The following is an 18518-nucleotide window of genomic DNA, read 5'->3' as shown; positions in this document are numbered from 1 at the left end:
TTTTTTTTTTTTTTTTTTTTTTTTTTTTTTTTTTTTTTTTTTTTTTTTTTTTTTTTTTTTTTTTTTTTTTTTTTTTTTTTTTGCATAGTCTGGGATTACAATCTTCACATCATTTTATTCTCATACTACCTTATTAGACGCTCTATGTTTGAGCATTTTGAAGCATTTCAGTTTATCTTCTTTTTTTTTTTTTTTTCAGTTCTGCAATATGTAGGGTGTGGGATGGGGGTCAATCTTTTGACCTCTTGCATCCTCAGGCATTACAATCTTCACATCATTTTATTCTCATACTGCCTTATTAGACGCTTTACGTTTGAGCATTTTAAAGCATTTCAATTGATCTTTTTTTTTAGTTCTGCAATACGTGGGGTGGCGGGATGGGGTCAAGCCGTTAATTTTGTTGAGAGTACATATTTTATGCCAATTGAGCTTTGCTCATGTTGGGCCATTTCAGTTTATCTTTGAGCACTCTAGTTTCAGCTATCTTGTGACCGTGTGTTGTACCTGTACTTGCTATCAAAGTCATTCTTCTAACTACTAGACCGCATATGTTTTTCATCTCTATTGTTATTTAACTTTTGATAATTAAGCTCATTTTTTCCCTAAAAAAGCTAGAATTTATCCTTGCGATTAGTATATTTTGTTCCTTAAAAAGGAATATGTTGGTTACTTTATATCTTCTTTATTTTAATATGGTAGCAGCAACGTCAGGGGACTAAAGGAAGCCATTCTTTGGATAAATTACAAAATTATTCTTCAACTCATTATCATATTTGGGAATTTTCTTTTTCTTTTATTTTCTTTTTTCGAGGTCTCATATTGGGAACTTTTGGGAGTGTTTAATTGCATTGTTTTTTTTTTTAAAACAAAATATTGCCTTTTGTGATTCTTGCTCATCTTTCTCAATAATCAGGAAGTTGGAACTATCTATACACACCATCAGAAAACAGTTATTGTGGATGCTGATGCTGGAAATAATAGAAGAAAAATCATAGCTTTTGTTGGAGGGCTCGATTTATGTGACGGGCGGTATGATAATCCATCACATCCCATATTTCGGACACTTCAAACAGTACACAAGGATGATTACCACAATCCTACATACACGGTAATCTGTTATGTCCCACTTTGTCTTTTAATAGTTAATATGGTTCTGCGGTAATAGGATGCAAGAGGGAAGTTTGATCTATGCCAAAAATCTGAGTAACCCTAGTATATTCCCCCTTTTTTGCTAACCCAAGTTTATTCTTAAGGGCATACTAGTTTCTTCATCTAGTTTTTCCCCCATTCAATGAAGAAACAAGGCTTTCATTATAGAGATTGAAGTACATGAGATGAGAGCACCAAAAAGGTAAGGAGAAGACCTTGAACAAATGAAAAGGGGATCATAAAATGAAAGTGGCCTGCCTGAATGAACTGAGTAACAAAAAAACATACTATCAAGAATAAAAGACTGTCCCTCAAAATAAAGAGAAACATTGGACTGAAATGACCATACTCTTGTATTATATTCATAAAACTGTGTCAAAGGCCTCAATATATCCACAATTATTTTGATGGAAGAAGACCGATATTGATCGTTTCTTTGAGAAAAGAAGCCTCATTCAATTGGGCAAGAAATACAATATTGGCAGACAATTCAACGAACTTGTACTGTATGGTATAAGAGTATATACCATTTCATTGTTAAAAAATGACTCAACCGATAGTCATGGCTTTCCGTAAGTGTGATTTCCAAAAAAGCACCATCTAAATTGCTGCAATGTAGGGTGCAATATCCTCTTGAGAAGATTCAAGTATTGAATCTCTGAAGTTCATATTATAGCAGCAGGGCAAGCTACGCAATATTTGAAGAAGTGGAGTTTACATTGTTGATATTTGTAGAAGTCACAGGGTATTATTTTGAAAATCTAAATGGTGGAAGAAGAACTAGTATTAAGGAATACAACAAAGTTATAGAAGACTTTGTTGTGTCCAATTGGAATTTCACGTTGCCAAACTTGGGAGAAATGGCTATTCAGTTTTTGATCAATAGATATCTTTTTTCTTGGTTTTGGTTGGATATGCTTAGAGAATCTAGCTCGTGAGAGTCATTTCTGACCAGGGAACCTTATGTGCGGTCCTTCACTCTTGTTTTGAAAATATATGACTTAATAAGCTGAAAATTTTAGGGGGAGGAAGTAGAAGAAAAAGAAGAAATAAGGAGGCAACATTTGATGGAGAGGAATATGTCGATTTTATTTCTATAGAAGAACATCAGGAAAGAATTATTGTTAAACAAAGATGCAAACTTGTTTGGTTAAGAGACGGGGAGGAAAGTTTAGCCTTCTTTTTACAGGTTTCTTGCATCCAGTAGACTAAAGAGCTTTGTGATGAAAATAGAGAACTGATATCAGGTTGGGGGAAGAGTAGTGTGAAAAACGGAAGCCAAAAATATTGAAGGGGGAATTTTGAGTTTTCTAGACAAGTTTTTATTCTGGAAATGAGGTACTCATAGCTTAAAATGGCAACCTATTTATCATGAGAAGAAAGTAGATGGCTTGAGAGATCTTTGGAAGAAAATAAAATTTTGATAGTCTTGATCCCTTTGGGGGTGTCAAAGGCTTCAAGGCAGGATGGTTTTTCTACAAAATTGCTAAACAAGTTTTGAAGCATTTTAAAATGATGTTTGGGAGTGTTCTAAGATTTTAATGGGGAAGGTCACCCAAAACTCTTGCATAAATTTTTATTTATCTTACTTTAATGAAAGAAAATGTTAAGAAGGTGCAAGACTTTAGACCTATTAGCTTGTTTACGAGTATCTAAAATACCGTGGCTAATATCTTGTCTGATAGATTGAAGGGTGTGTTATCATTTACATTTCAACAAGTGAAAATGCTTTTATTGAAGAGAGATAAATCATCAATTCTATTCTAGTTGAAAATAACTAGAGATTGAACGTATGAAATCAATAATCAGTTAGACAAAACACCAGACTGGAACCTTTAACATCTTTCTAAAGAGAATTTTAGGAGAAAAAATGTTTGGGCTGTTACAAAAAAATTAAATATATCATTGCATCTAGGGTTACTAAAATTTGATTTGATTTTATGAAGTTACAAAATTATTTAGTTGAACAGGGTAGTACTGTTGGTTGTCCAAGAGAACCGTGGCATGATCTGCACAGCAAAATTGAAGGTCCAGCAGCATATGATGTTTTGACCAATTTTGAGGAGCGATGGAGGAGAGCTTCAAAACCTCACGGGATAAAAAAGTTGAAATCATATGATGATGCTTTGCTGCGTATTGAAAGAATTCATGACATAATTGGAATTTCTGAAGCGTACTGTAACTATGAAAATGATCCTGAATCATGGCATGTGCAGGTAATGTTTTAAACCCTTCTTAATGCATATGTGGACCTTTATTTAGGTGGTAAAAGCCTCGGCAATTGAAACTGGTTGTGATTTAGACCTGTTTAGTTATGTAACAGAGAATTGAACCTTTTTAATGAATTCTCTATGTTCCTTGTGGAATTTTTCAATGATGAGTAATACTGCAGATTTTTCGTTCAATTGATTCAAGTTCTGTTAAAGATTTCCCGAAGGACCCAAAAGATGCCCCAAGCAAGGTAAAGGACGGTTATGATTGCTATATTTCCAATCAAATAAATATAAAATTTGCACATATATGCATGTATTTATTTTGTATTTGTGTCGTCTAACATGCTTATTCCCTAATATTTTACCGTGCAGAACCTCGTATGTGGAAAGAATGTGCTGATTGACATGAGTATACACACAGCATACGTGAAAGCCATTCGAGCTGCCCAACACTACATTTATATAGAGAACCAATATTTCATTGGATCATCCTTCAATTGGAATTCAAACAAAGATATAGGTAAAGTACATTAAAAAAAGCCTCCTCCGTATATGGTTTGCTTAACAAATTGGGTATATGCGGTTGTACTTTCTTTTTTTAAAAAAAAAAAAATTTCCGAAAAATCAGTACCTATAATCTAACAATTAGTTTTTTAAAGTTGACCAAGGGTTCAGTTTGTGTGACCATAAAAGAAAAAAAGAAAAAGAAAAAAGTATGCCTTCATTTGGGAGCACCAGCATGACAAATTAAGTTGCATTTGCTAATATGTGACAACAGCCATTTAGAAAGGATGTTTAGACTTTGAAACTATAAATCTACGGCAGGCTATCTAGTCCTATCTTTATTGTTTTTCCTAAAAGAGTGGACTATGTTATGCAGTACGATGACATTACAACATTGGAGTCGTGAATTGCTAATTTTGTACGTTTCTGATTTTTCATAGGTGCCAACAATTTGATTCCAATGGAAATTGCGCTAAAGATTGCTGATAAAATCAGAGGAAATGAGAGGTTTGCTGCATATATTGTCATCCCCATGTGGCCTGAGGGCGTCCCAACTGCTGCTGCCACTCAGAGAATACTATTTTGGCAGGTAGATTCATTAGTAGCCTAGGCTGAGTTCTAATGTTTTTCGTTATTAAATTTAATTGCTGCATTTCTAAATCAATTTGAAATAAAAGTATTGCTCAAGTCATCTCAATTAATTCACCTACAATCCTTATTTCTTTAAATTTCATAATCAATGTACTTGAGCATTTCATATACATAGCATTGTGATTCTTGCTTAAATGAGATTGTCTATAAGTTGAACATGCAACTTTATAGTTTTTTTTTTTTTTTTTTTTTTTCCCAGTAGTAATTCATGGCAATTAAAATATCAGAACAGTCCTAAATATTTAGAACTTTGCAGTTCTTAAATTCTTCTTTGGTGGGAATTGGAGATATTATTGGGTTAAATGATAAAATAAAGTGAGATCATGAGGGAACATGATAAGATGAACATTGAAACACCAACACACATTCTGATCTATGACAAGTATACTTCTGATTTAACTGAACTTTTCTCGCACTGCTCAGCAAAAAACCATGCAAATGATGTATGAGGTCATTTACAAGGCCTTGATGGAGGTTGGTCTTGAGGAGGCATTCTCTCCTCAAGACTATTTGAACTTCTTCTGCCTGGGAAATCGTGAGGATGTGGATGGAAATGATCCTTTATCTTCTGGAAGCCCTAGTGCAGAAAACTCTCCACAGGTAACTTATATCCTTAGTCAGTTGTTGATTTCAGTCGTTATATGTATTCTCTTACTTTGATTTGGGTTTTATGTTAAGCCCTGCCAAATACCTGTACATTGTGGAGTATTACTGGAGATTCTTTCATAATCAACAACAACAATAATAAAACGAAGTAGAGTTCTTGCAGAAAATAAGGGAGAGATATGATGGAAACGACCTTGCTTTATAGTCCATAATTTTATGTTTCCATAAAAAGAGCTAGTAATCAAGATTTTCACTGTATATTAGTCACTGTTATTATTATTATTAGTAGTATTATTATTATTTAATCACAAATGATCGATTGAACTGACTGCAGGCACTTAGTCGGAAAAGCAGAAGATTTATGATATATGTTCACTCCAAAGGCATGATAGTTGATGACGAGTATGTGATTTTGGGATCTGCTAACATCAACCAAAGATCCATGGAAGGAACTAGAGACACTGAGATTGCTATGGGATCCTATCAACCTCATTATACATGGGCAAAGAAGCGTTCACGTCCTCGTGGACAGGTGAATTTTAACTTTAAGATGTCCAATGTGGGATTGTTCAAATAATGCTAGTTAAGCCTAATAGACTTGACAAAATGGAGTCAGTACATAAAGGGTCTAATTTGAAATTCATGAAATGCCCTGAGGAAGACAAGATTTTCATGAATTCACTAAACCTGTGCCTGAAAGAGGAGAGTTCAACCCCTTGGTTTAAAAGAAGTATTAGAACTAAATAGACATCAACTTTAGAGTTGAAAATGTGCATTTAAGTCTAAAAGATTTGGAAGATCAAGCTTATAATTTAAACATTACTTTGTAGTTCCTTTTCTTTGTCCCCATATCTGTGTAGAGCCTCAATAAAGTGAAGAAGTAGTTATACATGCATCAGTTCATTTGGTGTGAAGAATTTTACATACATAGAACTGCATTCCTGAATCGTTTGTGGGATTTGGATGTCTTGCCCTGCAGATCTATGGATATAGGATGTCGTTGTGGGCGGAGCATACAGGAACGATGGAAGAGTGTTTCAATGAACCGGAGAGCCTGGAATGCGTGAGAAGAGTTAGAACAATGGGAGAATTAAACTGGAAACAGTTTGCTGCAGATGAAGTAACAGAGATGAGAGGACACCTTCTGAAGTACCCTGTTGAAGTTGATAGAAGAGGGAGAGTAAAATCCCTTCCTGGACATGAAAATTTTCCAGACGTAGGAGGAAAAATAGTTGGTTCATTTCTTGGGATTCAGGAGAACCTCACTATCTAAATAACCTCTGGTTGTATTCAAGACCTAACGAACGAGAGCGCTCTAGTTTCTAGCTCTGGAAAGTTTTGTTAGTAACTATTAAGGAAAATGAAGGGAGAATTTATACACAGAATGGCCATCTTTTTCTCCCGTTTTCTTGGGAGTGGCCTTTGTAACCCTCATCCATGTGGTTCTGTTTTTAATGTTAATAATATCTGTTATTTGGAAGGCTGGAGAACAAAACATTTATTGGAATTGAAACGGTTTTTTTTAATTTAGTTTGCGAGGAAATGAAACATTTCTTATTGTCGATACATCAGTCAAGTCAGTATTCAACTAAAATATTAAAACCGAAGCATATATAAATATATAATAGACAACTAAAATATTAAAATCGAAGCGAAGCATATATAAATATATAATAGACAACTAAAATATTAAAATCGAAGCGTATATAAATATATAATAGACGCAGAAACTAATCATTAATGGATTATCAAGAATTCAGCTAAACAATGAATTTACAAACTCTTTCTTTCTCTCACCAAAATAACCCCAAGTTTTCCAGAAAAGCATCTCATACCAAACCATTCTGATTGATCCACGTGGCAACAAGGAACGCTCTTAGTCTCCAGCTAACCCACAGTGTAACACGTGTTCATTTATCCTTCAGCCATGCACCTGGCTCGGACCACAGAACCCACAACCCGGTTGTAGGCCGGGCAGAGGGGACCACCACATGCTCCAGGCCTAAAAGGCCGCCGTTGGGCCCATCAAGTGGACCCGGGCCCTCCCCAACCTCCATCACATAGACACAAGGAGGCTAAAAAGTAGTCCCCACACCAGGCTTGCACGGTCCACGGAGCAGCATAACTCGTTTCCACCACTGACCTGGACCCCACTCTCTTTTATTTTTTGTTTTTTTTAAATATATTAAAAAGGAAAATTTTTGTCTTTCCGTAGTGTTGACCCATCTCGCTGATGTGGTCCCCACACCTTTGCGCCTTCACCAAAAAAATAAAAAGAAAAACCCCACCCCCACCTTACACGTGCATTTACTTTTCGATCCTCACGTCTACCACGTGACTGCCTCGTGCTTCCCCTTCCTTCTGCTGCACTTCCAAAAAATAAACGATACTTTTTTCCTTCTTCCATTCGTTCTTCGTCTCAAGCTTTCTTTTCTGGTTCGTCGATGGCGGATAGATTACACAGGGTGAGAAAGAGAGAGAGAGAGAGAGAGAGAGAGAGAGAGAGAGAGAGAGTGAGATATTGAATCGAAAACAACTTCCCGTCTATTCTGTCTTCATTCTTTCCGACGAGCGAGACATGAATTGAAGCTCTTCCTTATCGTATATCTCCAATGAGAATTCTCTGAGCATCTGTTTCGTAGTTTTGCCGTTTGTCGTGACGGTGGAGCTCGAGATCGGCGCCATGACGGATTCAGACTTGGAAGCGGAGGAGTTTGAAGTGCTCGAGCTTTGATTGGTGGTGTTTGCTTGAATGTGAGATGTGTGCAGCTTCGACGGGACGGTGGAAATGGGTCGGGCCGTTGTGTTGATGAGCGGCGCTGCCGGGGTCGGGAATGAGAAAAACTGCGGACGGGTGGAAGAGCAATCCACGGATGGAACCATGAAAACCGCCCCGGGAATTATGGCGTTCGATGGGATGGCCCACACTGGAACAAACCCCGGTGGAAAAGGCTGTTGGACGGCGGGGGAACCGGCAACGGTAGCGGCCTGAACACAGCCGTTCGAGGCGGAGGCGGAGGCGGAGGCGGAGACGGAAACGGAAACGGCGTCATTTACGTCAACATAGTCACTGTTAGCGGGGCGCTTACGCCGCTTCTTACTGGCGGATTGATCGGTGGAATCTTGGTTAGAAGAGGAAGTGGTGGTGGGGATTTTGAGAGTGCCATTAACAGACATGGCGATGGCGGGAACGGTACCAGTCCCAGTAGCCGCGATGATCGCCGGCTCGGCCCGTTCGAGAAGCCAGCGGATGGTTTCGCCGTCGGACTTGTGGCCGAGCTCACGAGTCAATTGGAAGATACGCGCCGCACAGGTAGCCGGAATTCGGATTCTCCGGCCTCGGCCCTCGACCTTGGTGTGGCGATCCTTGGTGGAGGGTCTCTTGGGGGGGATAGACGAGACCGTTTTAGGTATCTCTGCCGTGAACTTGACGACCTGAGTTTCGTGGTCGTTGTCGGGATGCTCCCGCTTGGGAGCAAGGGGAAGAAGGTTCATTGGAGAGGAGTCGGAGTTATTGATAGAGAGATGGGTGGGCGGAGAGTGGTGGTGGTCGTCGAGGTCTTGTTTGTGAATATCGGCCATGGGCGGAGAGGGAGGGGGGGAGAGGGGAGAGGGGAGAGGAAGAAGTGGGGAGAGGGGATTTAAGGAAAGAAAAAGAAGAAATTGGGAGAAGAAGGAAGAGTTGCCAAAGAAGGGTGGGGCCCAGTAGTGTTGGGTCAAAGCTGGGGATGATGGACCTACCCCCATCACCTTTTCTTCTTCCAATAACTCCCAACTTGCCATTCCCATTTCTTCCTCTCTCCTCTCTCCTCTCTCCTCTCTCTAACCTATCGCCAAGTCCTATAAATAAATTTCCAAAATTACATCTCCCAAATTAAATTTGAAACCAAATTAGGTTATATAAAATTCTACTACAACAAATATAAAAATACAAGGTTGGGCAGAAAAATGAAAAGAATTAAAAGTAAATAAGGTATATTTGAATAGACTCATCCTAATGTATTTGCAGGATAGAGATAGGGATTCCTTGGGAATCAATTCTGGAGAATAAACAAATCAATGTTCATGAATTCCGGAGTATATTATTTCTCTACATAATCATAAATAAATAAATAATTAATTAATTAATTAATATTTTTCAGAATATTAGAGTTGAATAGTAAGTAGTTAAAGATAGGGTTAATAAAAGGGTTAAAAGTTGGGTATTAATTTTCAAAGTCCAAATCCAAACCTAGATGATGATGGAAAGCCCACTAAGAATGACTCTCATGTGACGCACCCTTCCAAGCTTACTCTATACGTCACTTTGTCAACCATATCTATCCTCCCCCAGCCCACTACCTAAACCCATATCATATCATATCATATATAATTAACTTCTTCTTACAAACTCTTCATCTTAGACTTACTAATCAATAATTACCTTTTTAACCATTAACTACTTAAAACTTACTATTCAGTATCTTTTATCAATTTTCACTACGTCTTTTAATTTTTGAATTGTACAAAAATAATTAAATAACTAAAAAAGACAAAATCTATTTAAAACACCACGTACCAAGTAACCAACCAACCAACCAACCAACCCCTTTCCTTTCCCTTCCCTTCCCTTCCCTTCACGGATGGTGGGACCCACCAGCACTACTAATCACACTGAAGGGCCCCATGCCTGTACTACATACAATGGACATGCCCCCCTTGCTATCCCCTTGCAATGGGGTCCACGTCGGTTTTTCTAGATGGGGACCTTGCCCGATGGGCCCTACTTCCTTTTTTATTATTATTATTATTATTATTATTTAACCGTGTTTTTTAATAATCGATTTGTGGACACCTCGAAATTTCGCTGACTTGACATACAAACAACTTCATAATAATTGAGTTTTAATTCCATTTGCCTTCTCTTAACTGTCTTTTATCATTAAACCGTTACTTTCAATGATAAAAATATGCCCTGTGAATTAAAATTATTTGAAATAAATAAAGACACATTTTATTTCACCAACTATATTATTAGTATTAGTATTATTATTATTATTATTATTATTATTATTATTATTATTATTCTTATTATTATTATTCAGAATAGCTGATTGCAAAAAGAAACGTCACCAAATATTTGTATGAAGCGTAGAAACAACAAACCAGGAGGGAAGACTTGGGCCCTTCAAACTCCAATTTCCCTCTCATCTCATGACGCTGACATGTAAGTATATCTTGTCTGAGCTCCAATAATAAGCTCAACAATTTTTGCTGCACATCAACACAGTAAATATCAGCTATAATCCACATCATCTTAAATCTACAACTATCGCAAATGGATACACTTCGAACCTGTGAGGAATCCGACAAAAGGTACAGGTTCTAAAACTTTTTCGGCCCCTTCAAGTTTTCGCCTGAAAAAACATTCAGCATAATCGGTTTCAATCCAAGACTTATAAGTTTGAAGTCGAGAAATTCTCGACTCAAAAAGTTTAAATCTTGAAGCATGTATGCACCTTGTATATCTCTCGAAGAATGGGTCTCTCATGAGGTAAAATGCCCAAAGCATCTTCCGTCTTCTCAGCTGAACCAAGTCAAACATGTTGAAGTTAATATAAGAATGACAGTTAAGTTTTTAACCCAATAAAGTTACTATGTAGGATGAACTAGAGTACACGACCTCATCCTTCTCAGAGTCGGAAAGGCATGATCTTTGGTTTTTTCTACTCGTCGATGCTGAGGTAGCATATGATAAAAAGCATGTCCCAAGGAGGTCCACAGCCAGTGAAAGAAACCAAGGAGTCCACGACCGACTCCCATATTTGCGGATTAGAAGAACGTAAATAAGCGGTCGTGTTATGAAAAGTACTTCTCCAGTCACGAAAAGAGCCCCGCGATGACCCTGTTCAGACAAAATAGTAGAAAGTGTAGGCCTCTCGGGCGTTGTAGCTGTAAACGCACAATTAATTGTCAGTAGACATTCCCCCCACAAAACTCTAGGAACTTGGGATCGATATAGGCACCTGAAGGATTGAACATTCCATGCTGGTGCTGAACCCCATACGACCATGCTGGTGCTGAAATCATCCGAGCCTTTTCCCCGAACCTGCTTAATGCAGATAATGCCCTCCCTTCTAGATTCCATTGGTCATGTCCATTAAGATATCCTGAATAACCAGATGCATTATGCCCACCATGCTTTGTGAAAGCATTAGGTCTGTGCTGAGAAGTTGAAGTTTTCAGATGTCTTTCGTTATTTATGGTTTCTCCTCCATCAAGAAGGATCTTGTACCCACAATTCTTGAACAGAGCTAATCTAAAGAGTACCCTGAAATTCAACGGCTACTAATGTAAAGGCAAAGACTATGCAATAAAAATGTATCAGAAGATTAAAAAATGGCACTCCCACACTCATCAACTGTGTCTTACTTCAAAGCCTCCGTAACAGCAATGAAGTTCCATCGTTTATCATCACCATAATATTGTTGTGCAGCAACTTCAATCAATGTTTCCAAGTTTTTCAGAGCAGATATGCATAGTGAATAAGGAAATGAAGATGGCACAGTTGCGTTTACATGCATCTGGGTTGGAGCTGTTTCGATTATGTGTTCATTGACTGCAGTGACAATGCCAACAGCGGCAGAAACTGCAGAAATCCCTAAACTAATTAATAATAGCTTCAAAGTTGCAAATCATCCACTCAGAGCAAGGCAAAACTTTAGAACAAAGAAGCCAGGAACGTGTTCATTTGACAAGACAACGCCAGTAAACAGCAAAATAGCAGTTAAATTTTCACGTTTGTTGGTACAAACTTAGAACGTAGGGAGATAGCTTCCAAAGTTACGAGGTTCGAACCCCTAAGTTGAAAAATGAAAACAGAATAACTTAAGAAAACCTTGCTGGCTATCAGAATGCTTTTGATATGGTCTACTGTAAATTTATAGCATTTGAAAGTGAGACAAATATGAAGACATGCATATTCATCAAAGGGGACCCAAGGGCACTACAAATTCCAAGCTCAGAAGAAGCAGTCAAGTGTTACCAAAGTTTCACAAAACCTGCTTCAGGTCCAATTTCTGAATCAGAAAATCGTTCAGGAAGAAGCCACGTCAAGCCCTGTACAGTATTAAGAACCATATAAAAGGTAGAAATCCACAAACTTATACTCTCAGATCTACTAACAGTTGACTTTAATCATGGTAATATAACAGTTTTCAAAAACTATCGAGAAATTAACCTGTTTTATGACAAACAAACATGAGATGACAAAATACATCATGCACCAAATTAGCACATGGAAACCCATCCAACGTTGATATTTCCATGATCCTTGAACAAGATTCCACCATCCCAGTTCTACTTTCAAATGGCAAAAAAATTGTTCTACAATTGCCGTAAGATTAACCTCTAGAGGAGATTATGTACTAATAATATCGATTAAACATGTCTGTCAAAGTAAGGTGGTTCAACTTTTCAGCCAATCTACTCTATTTCTCTCATTGCAAGGTAATTTGAATGGGTTGTTCCGCATTATAATGAGGCCAACACAAGCAAGCAGTAAAAGATCTATTACAAGGGGGGTTACAATTGCTTGTGATCAAACAGTGAAAAAGGCTCATTCACCGACATGCAAATAGTTCGGTATTTTCTATATTTCTATAACAGCCCAAGCCCACCGATAACAGATGTTGTCCTTTTTGGGTTTTCCCTTCGGGGTTTCCCCTCAAGGTTTTAAAACACATATGTTAGGGAGAAGTTTTTACACCCTTATAAAGAATGTTTTGTTCCCCTCTCCAACCGACGTGGGATCCCACAATCCGAACGAGTGCCAACAAGGATGTTGGGCCCCAAAGGAGGGTGGATAGTGGGATCTCACATTGGTTGAAGAGGAGAACGAAGCATTCTTTACAAGAGTGTGGAAATCTATCCCTACCAGACACGTTTTAAAACCTTGAAGGGAAACCCAAAAGGGAAAGTCCAAAAAAGACAATATCGGCTAACGATAGGCTTAGGCTGTTACAATTTCAATACCTAAACAATACACAGACCATCAAAAACATCAAAATATAATAAGATCCATATAACCAAATGACGATATGTTTCATGGTATATAAGAAAGTTTGCGGGTACTCTCATACAGGAACATAATCATGTAGAATGAACATGTTAATAACATTAAACGCACTTAGGTGCAGTTTACCCAAACTGATTTCAATAAAAATGCCGGGCGATCGACTAGTGTTGAACATTCAAAACTCACAAAAAATGACCATAGTATATCAATCTTCATTTTCAAGGAATAAATTGACTTAATGGTCTCTTCATGCTCATTGCTATCAGACATATGGATACCATCTGTTGTCTATATCTCTTATTCTTTTAAAAATCAAATCAACATCATGACATGCATGCCATCTTAAATTTGCAGAAAATAAACTGTGGAAACATAAAGCCGTTCTTTAAATAAACTACTAGCAAAAAGATGCTAATATTACTTAATAGAGAACGCCATAAAAGCCAAGGGCAGCACCGTTTACGTACAGATTAAAGAACAAACAAGTCAACCAAATAAATTCCCAGATGAAATCAAATAGAGAAACGAGCGGGTAATGATAAGAAATCTATAGTGCTCACATTTGCAAGAGACTCAAAAGAGTGAAGGTAGTCTCTGTTATCCCTAACCCACTTCTTGTAAGCTTCCATGACTTGAAAGAATCACAACGCAGCGGCAACAAAAGAAAGAAACACTCGAATCGTCCAAGAACCTGGTACAAACTAAAACCCTAAGATGCAACAAGGAAGAACCCTCCTCATAGCCAGCCGAAAGAAAAATTGGATCTAAGAACACAACGGTACGGTCATTCAAAAAGAGGGATCCTGCTCGAGAACTTTTCAGGAAACTAGAAACGAAAAGGTAGCTGATGAAGGGAGAAATTGTAGGAGAAGAAGCGCGAAGAGAAGGAGGAACCAAATTGGGATTTATGGGAAGGGGAAACCGGAATTTTGCAGAACCCCAATTACAGCAGCCAATCTGGAAAACCCTCCATACTGCCTTACAAACTTGGCTGCATCTGGATGGAGAGAGAAACACGAACTAAAACCAAACGTCAATATCATTGCGAACAAATAAAAAGATCATATCCTTTTATCTATTGGTGCAAGAATCTAAAATATTCGCGAGTGTAGTTCCAATGATGATTAGAGTATTATAAAAATTGCAATATTTGTTCGCGTTTGTGATCAAATTTGATGAAAGTTGAAATTTTGTAGTGAAAATTTGGAGTCATATTAAATTTAAAAAAATAAATATGTAGTTTTTTAAAATTAAAAAAAAAAATCAAATATTTTAATAATGTATTAAACACAAAATTAAAAGATTAATGATTTATTAGATATTTTTAGGAGTATTTATAATAAGATCTAAATCCGAAAAACTCAAAATAAAAAATCAGAAGATAGAAACTAAAATTTGGTTCAACCCGAATTGAATAGTTTGTATCATACGGTGCGTCTGAAGTTACTTCTAAAATCCCCCCATTAAGGATCTGTTCTTTGTCTTCTCTCTAGGGTTTTATTTTAGGGTTCCGCGGAAGCAAATTGAAAATGCAACTCACACTTGAATTTGGGTAATTCTCTCTCTCTCTCTCTCTCTCTCTCTCTCTCTCTCTCTCTCAAATTTTACTTGGAAGGAAAATTTCCCAGTTTGTTTAGCTCTGATCCTGGAACACAGAGTTTCAATGCCTTCTGTTTCTGGGAAAGTTGGAAATTAGAAGAAATATCTTATTCGATCGTGTTTTTATGTTTTTTCGCAGCTTATAAACTTGAATTTCTGTGTCGTTGTCTATCCATAAAAATCGATTGTTTTCTGAATTTGAGCAAACTCTTGAGTTCGTGAATTCTGTGTATTAATGAGGTATCGTGATACTGATGTTGGGGAATATTTCTCTTGAGCTGGCTCAAGGGAAGAAAAGATCGACTATTGGATATAATTGTTTGTGTTTAGTTGTCAATAATTCAAAATCTGCACCTATTCTTCAGGATATTGGGACCAAAACTATAGTTTTGCTTGAATATCCAGTTGCTTCACTGCCTCCATATTGTTTTCATTCTGGTTTTGTTCGTTTATTACCATTGTTTTTGAAGCATATGCCAGTTTGTAAATTACACTCCGTTGTTCTTTCGTTAGATTATATATACATTGGAAATCGATAACCTGTTCTTTATCATATTCAACTTTTATTTGTGCTCGGTGGAACTCTTTGGCTGGATTGTACCATTTATAATTGCATATGTTGTTTCAACAATTCATCAGTGTGTTGTTTACAGTGCTTGCAGATTTTGACTCCATCAGTACCCTCTATATTTCCTCATCCCCACCAAAACCAAAAAAGAAGGAAAATAAATAATGTGGCAGTATCTTGAATAGCCTTTTTCTGCAATATTAGAAATTATCCTTCCATATGCTTCTAGGTTGCATTTTTATTGTGTCTTTTATGAATGTAAAAGGTGAAACGGAAAAGATATCGATGCAGTATGTCATTCTTTAGGCTTTATTTTTTCAGCTAGTGTTTATATGTTAAACATGACAGTAATATTAACTTTTAAATGCAGTGGGGGATTGGAGTTACTATGTGACTCTGTGAAGATCCACGATGTCAGCGTTGATCCTGAAAATGGAGCGGGAACGGTAAATTAAAACTTTTCAACAATTTAATGAAAGATCGAGTCAATATCAGATTCATATTTTCATGCTTCATTCCTCTGTTTATCAAGCAAGTCTAATGCTTTCTTTCAAAACGGTTCTCAGTTAATTATGAAAGATTTGCTCTCTTGGGTCCGAAGTAATCTGATCAAGGAGAGGCCAGAAATGTTTATGAAAGGCGACACTGTGTAAGTTGTAAAAGAAATATCTCATTAGTTTCTCAATTTTCTTTTTTAAAGATTGTGAATGAGAGGATGAACGTGAAAGTGGGTGAAGAATTGTGATGGTTTCAAATGTGGTTCCTGCAGAAGACCTGGTGTTCTGGTGCTTGTAAATGATTGTGATTGGGAGCTGAGTGGGCAGCTTGATACACCATTGGAAGAGAAAGACGTGGTGGTGTTCATATCCACCCTGCATGGAGGCTAACTCAGTAAGGAATATGGCTTTTCCAGCTTGTAGCTACGTGATTGTTGTCTAGAATATTGTGGCATTTTAACCTTAAAAATACGTATTGTTTGTTATCTTAAACTATACAAAGAATAATCCTGATCAGAGTTTGCTCTGAGGCTTGTGAAATCATCTTGTTGGGGTGGATGTTCATGTTCAATGACTGAATAAAGTAGAAGAAAGGCTATATTCATAGGCATTTCAATTCATGTTCATGTTCTGTTGTATAAGAAGTTCGAAAAGGTATTTTAAATATTTCTTTTCAACATGTCAGACACAGAAATATATTGAGACAACCATAGAAGTTTTCTTTAAGGTTGAAGCATTGAAGTAACGGTGACTGATTTTCAATACCAAAAATCTTGATGCGGAGTTCCATCTTTCGTAATGAAAATAAAAGTCGAAGAAACTGGAATAATGAATGAACAACTATATTGACCAGAAAATCGAAACAGTAAAAATAGTCCCAAGTCCCAAGTTTACGCAGCAGCATCTGTTCTAATAAAACACTTTCGGTATTATAATTCTCCAAGAAGAAATTCTTTAAAAGAAAAAAAAATGTAATAAGGAAAAACAAAAGCAAAGATAATAGAGAGTTGGGAAAAAGAAAGGGTATTGTTTTTAGGCCTTTTGCTTCCCTTTTCTAATTCTATCAAGCTCAGCTTCAGCATCGTTCAACTGCTGTTTCAACGTTGATATTTTCCTCTCCAAGTCTTCCACCGAGTCTCTGCTAGTCGCTGGTTCATATGGCCTCACAAACTTACCTGAAAAGTCCTTCAGAGCTTCAACCCCAGTCACCTGCAATACGGTGCACAACAAGTTTGGAAATCAAAGCTCTTCCCAATCTTTTTCTTTTGCCTCTTTCTGTTTTCAAATCAAAGCTCTTGCTTGGCATCTTCAACTTTGGTGTTTTATCCACTAAGTTATGTTCATACTAACTAAAAATAAGATTGATATAACAGAACACGATATGTATTAAGAGTTAGCAACTTGTCTCAGACGGTACAACAAATCGGTACTCACTACTATAAGACTAGGATCGGGTGAATAGGCACCTATTGCCATTTCTACCTTCCTTCTCCTTCCAAGGTCTACCAAACTTCAATAATTATACAGGAGAGAATGATAAGTTTAAAAAACAAAATATAATTCAAGACTTGGAACAAAACCCAATGGCAGACATGAAGGAAAAAGCATTTATGGAGTAGATGATAAAAGAAAACAGAATGAATCTCGATATATTGAGACAAATATGTGCAGAGAAAGCAGTACCTCTTGAGGCAGTAATGGCAATTTGGTGATGTGGAAGTCATCATATAACATGTAAAATTGGTCGAGATACTTCTGTTGCATTCGCATTCTCGCTTTCAGTAACTTGGATTCAACATCTAAAACGGCAGAGCACATACATATGGTTAAGAAACAGGGAAGCTCCAAATCACTTTACAGAATATATGTGTAGGGATTCAGTTAACTGTCGTACCTTCGTCATTGTAAATTACTTGGTTAATGATAATATTGTGAGTATCGATCTCAAACTTGGTGAGTTCTTGAACTAGTCTCTCTGTTTCGTAAAGAGACAGAAACTCAGGAATGCAGACACACACAAATGTAGTCAAATCCTGAAAACAGAGAATTGTTGGGTAAAAAACCAAGCTTTAGAAAAAGAATAAAATATATAAAAGGGTAAAAACAGCCCACAAAAGGAGTCACAGCACTAACCAAACAGATACATAACTACACCTAACATATGTTAGATGTCGGATAACATTGAAGTTTAGTTCAATATTATTTTTCATAAGGAATTCTCAATTTGCGAGGAGGGAGGTATAATATAGGACGTAAAAATATTAGACAGTTTACACTAAGATATAGCTTGGTAAACAAGCTTGTCGAAAAGTTCTACATAGATTTGTGTCTTTTTCGTAAATATTCCCTGATTTCTTTCTTTTCACATATTCCAAAAGAAAGTCATGATGAGATTTTTCCATAGTAGGCCTTTTGCATTCTTGAAAGGGTAGTACGTTAAGGTCATATCCAATAGATCGCTTACCTCCCTAGGAAATGTGAGATATCATCCAAATGTATTGAAAATCGTTGTCCAAAAATTATGAGCGTATGTGCATATTGCATAAACAAGTGGCTTTATAATTCGTTTTCTTTCTTGCATCATGGACACCAATTTGGAGAAAGAGTGATGTAAGGCTTTTTCTTTTTTTTTTTTTTTTTTTTTTTTTTTTTTTTTTTTTTTTTTTTTTTTTTTT

The 18518-nt window shown here is 36.9% G+C and overlaps 5 protein-coding genes and 1 long non-coding RNA gene across 10 annotated transcripts in view; 2 read left to right on the top strand and 4 right to left on the bottom strand.

Annotated features, from left to right (window-relative positions):
* The window catches only part of LOC111460106 (phospholipase D beta 1-like), a 12070-nt gene extending 5440 nt beyond the window's left edge, over positions 1–6630 (top strand). Inside the window, exons 4-11 of the mRNA XM_023103209.1 lie at positions 914–1108; positions 3120–3365; positions 3542–3610; positions 3735–3882; positions 4307–4455; positions 4941–5117; positions 5458–5655; positions 6103–6630. Coding sequence (XP_022958977.1) covers positions 914–1108; positions 3120–3365; positions 3542–3610; positions 3735–3882; positions 4307–4455; positions 4941–5117; positions 5458–5655; positions 6103–6396 — 1476 coding nt within the window. The 3' untranslated portion in view covers positions 6397–6630. The remainder of the gene's footprint in view (positions 1–913; positions 1109–3119; positions 3366–3541; positions 3611–3734; positions 3883–4306; positions 4456–4940; positions 5118–5457; positions 5656–6102) is intronic.
* On the bottom strand, positions 4712–6136 carry LOC111460107. Its single transcript, XR_002713375.1, has 2 exons — positions 6051–6136; positions 4712–5208 (listed from the first exon to the last, which is right to left on the bottom strand). It is a non-coding gene; the product is annotated as an uncharacterized LOC111460107 (long non-coding RNA).
* A 202-nt stretch (positions 6631–6832) lies between the features above and the next one.
* On the bottom strand, positions 6833–8939 carry LOC111460441 (transcription factor TCP9-like). 2 transcript variants are annotated; one of them, XM_023103712.1, is made up of 2 exons: positions 7643–8939; positions 6833–7606 (listed from the first exon to the last, which is right to left on the bottom strand). In XM_023103712.1, the coding sequence occupies exon 1, from the start codon at positions 8910–8912 to the stop codon at positions 7668–7670; it is 1245 nt and encodes a 414-aa protein (XP_022959480.1). In that variant the 5' UTR covers positions 8913–8939; the 3' UTR covers positions 6833–7606; positions 7643–7667. The 2 variants fall into 2 exon arrangements, with proteins under 2 accessions (XP_022959480.1, XP_022959481.1); XM_023103713.1 differs by having other exon boundaries at positions 6833–7612; positions 7645–8939.
* Positions 8940–10193: 1254 nt separating this feature from the next.
* Positions 10194–14310, bottom strand: LOC111460410 (peroxisome biogenesis protein 16-like). 3 transcript variants are annotated; one of them, XM_023103661.1, is made up of 8 exons: positions 13740–14310; positions 12164–12221; positions 11535–11751; positions 11129–11433; positions 10786–11054; positions 10622–10689; positions 10458–10519; positions 10194–10376 (listed from the first exon to the last, which is right to left on the bottom strand). In XM_023103661.1, exons 1-8 carry the CDS (start codon positions 13806–13808, stop codon positions 10315–10317), a joined length of 1110 nt encoding a protein of 369 aa, XP_022959429.1. In that variant the 5' UTR covers positions 13809–14310; the 3' UTR covers positions 10194–10314. The 3 variants fall into 3 exon arrangements, with proteins under 3 accessions (XP_022959429.1, XP_022959430.1, XP_022959431.1); XM_023103662.1 differs by having other exon boundaries at positions 12148–12221; positions 13740–14308; XM_023103663.1 differs by lacking the exon at positions 12164–12221 and having other exon boundaries at positions 13740–14308.
* Positions 14311–14574: 264 nt separating this feature from the next.
* On the top strand, positions 14575–16469 carry LOC111460265 (ubiquitin-related modifier 1 homolog 2-like). 2 transcript variants are annotated; one of them, XM_023103438.1, is made up of 5 exons: positions 14583–14731; positions 14918–15018; positions 15717–15792; positions 15913–15995; positions 16116–16469. In XM_023103438.1, the coding sequence occupies exons 2-5, from the start codon at positions 15014–15016 to the stop codon at positions 16231–16233; spliced, it is 282 nt and encodes a 93-aa protein (XP_022959206.1). In that variant the 5' UTR covers positions 14583–14731; positions 14918–15013; the 3' UTR covers positions 16234–16469. The 2 variants fall into 2 exon arrangements, with proteins under 2 accessions (XP_022959205.1, XP_022959206.1); XM_023103437.1 differs by lacking the exon at positions 14918–15018 and having other exon boundaries at positions 14575–14731.
* Positions 16470–16664: 195 nt separating this feature from the next.
* The window catches only part of LOC111460264 (ATPase GET3-like), a 7583-nt gene continuing 5729 nt past the window's right edge, over positions 16665–18518 (bottom strand). Inside the window, exons 5-7 of the mRNA XM_023103436.1 lie at positions 17738–17876; positions 17527–17642; positions 16665–17052 (exon numbers count right to left, since the gene is read on the bottom strand). Of these exons, the coding sequence (XP_022959204.1) occupies positions 16876–17052; positions 17527–17642; positions 17738–17876 (432 nt within the window). The 3' untranslated portion in view covers positions 16665–16875. The remainder of the gene's footprint in view (positions 17053–17526; positions 17643–17737; positions 17877–18518) is intronic.

The sequence above is a fragment of the Cucurbita moschata genome, unplaced genomic scaffold, assembly GCF_002738365.1.
Source record: "Cucurbita moschata cultivar Rifu unplaced genomic scaffold, Cmos_1.0 Cmo_Scf00023, whole genome shotgun sequence".
Taxonomy (NCBI): domain Eukaryota; kingdom Viridiplantae; phylum Streptophyta; class Magnoliopsida; order Cucurbitales; family Cucurbitaceae; genus Cucurbita; species Cucurbita moschata.
Note: the sequence above shows the minus strand (reverse complement) of the source record. Positions and strands in the feature narration are given on the sequence as shown.

Bases quoted from the DNA above. Each gene is read 5' to 3' on its own strand.
- LOC111460265 (XM_023103437.1), top strand. From the start codon at position 14,709: ATGCAACTCACACTTGAATTTGG. The intron at 14,732-15,716 runs GTAATTCTCTCT...TTTTAAATGCAG, and splicing joins CAACTCACACTTGAATTTGG to TGGGGGATTGGAGTTACTAT. The intron at 15,793-15,912 runs GTAAATTAAAAC...AACGGTTCTCAG, and splicing joins CTGAAAATGGAGCGGGAACG to TTAATTATGAAAGATTTGCT.
- LOC111460441 (XM_023103712.1), bottom strand. From the start codon at position 8,912: ATGGGAATGGCAAGTTGGGAGTTATTGGAAGAAGAAAAGGTGATGGGG.
- LOC111460410 (XM_023103661.1), bottom strand. From the start codon at position 13,808: ATGGAAGCTTACAAGAAGTGGGTTAGGGATAACAGAGACTACCTTCAC. The intron at 12,222-13,739 runs GTGAGCACTATA...AATACTGTACAG, and splicing joins CTTTTGAGTCTCTTGCAAAT to GGCTTGACGTGGCTTCTTCC. The intron at 10,377-10,457 runs GTTCGAAGTGTA...GTTGATGTGCAG, and splicing joins TTTTGTCGGATTCCTCACAG to CAAAAATTGTTGAGCTTATT.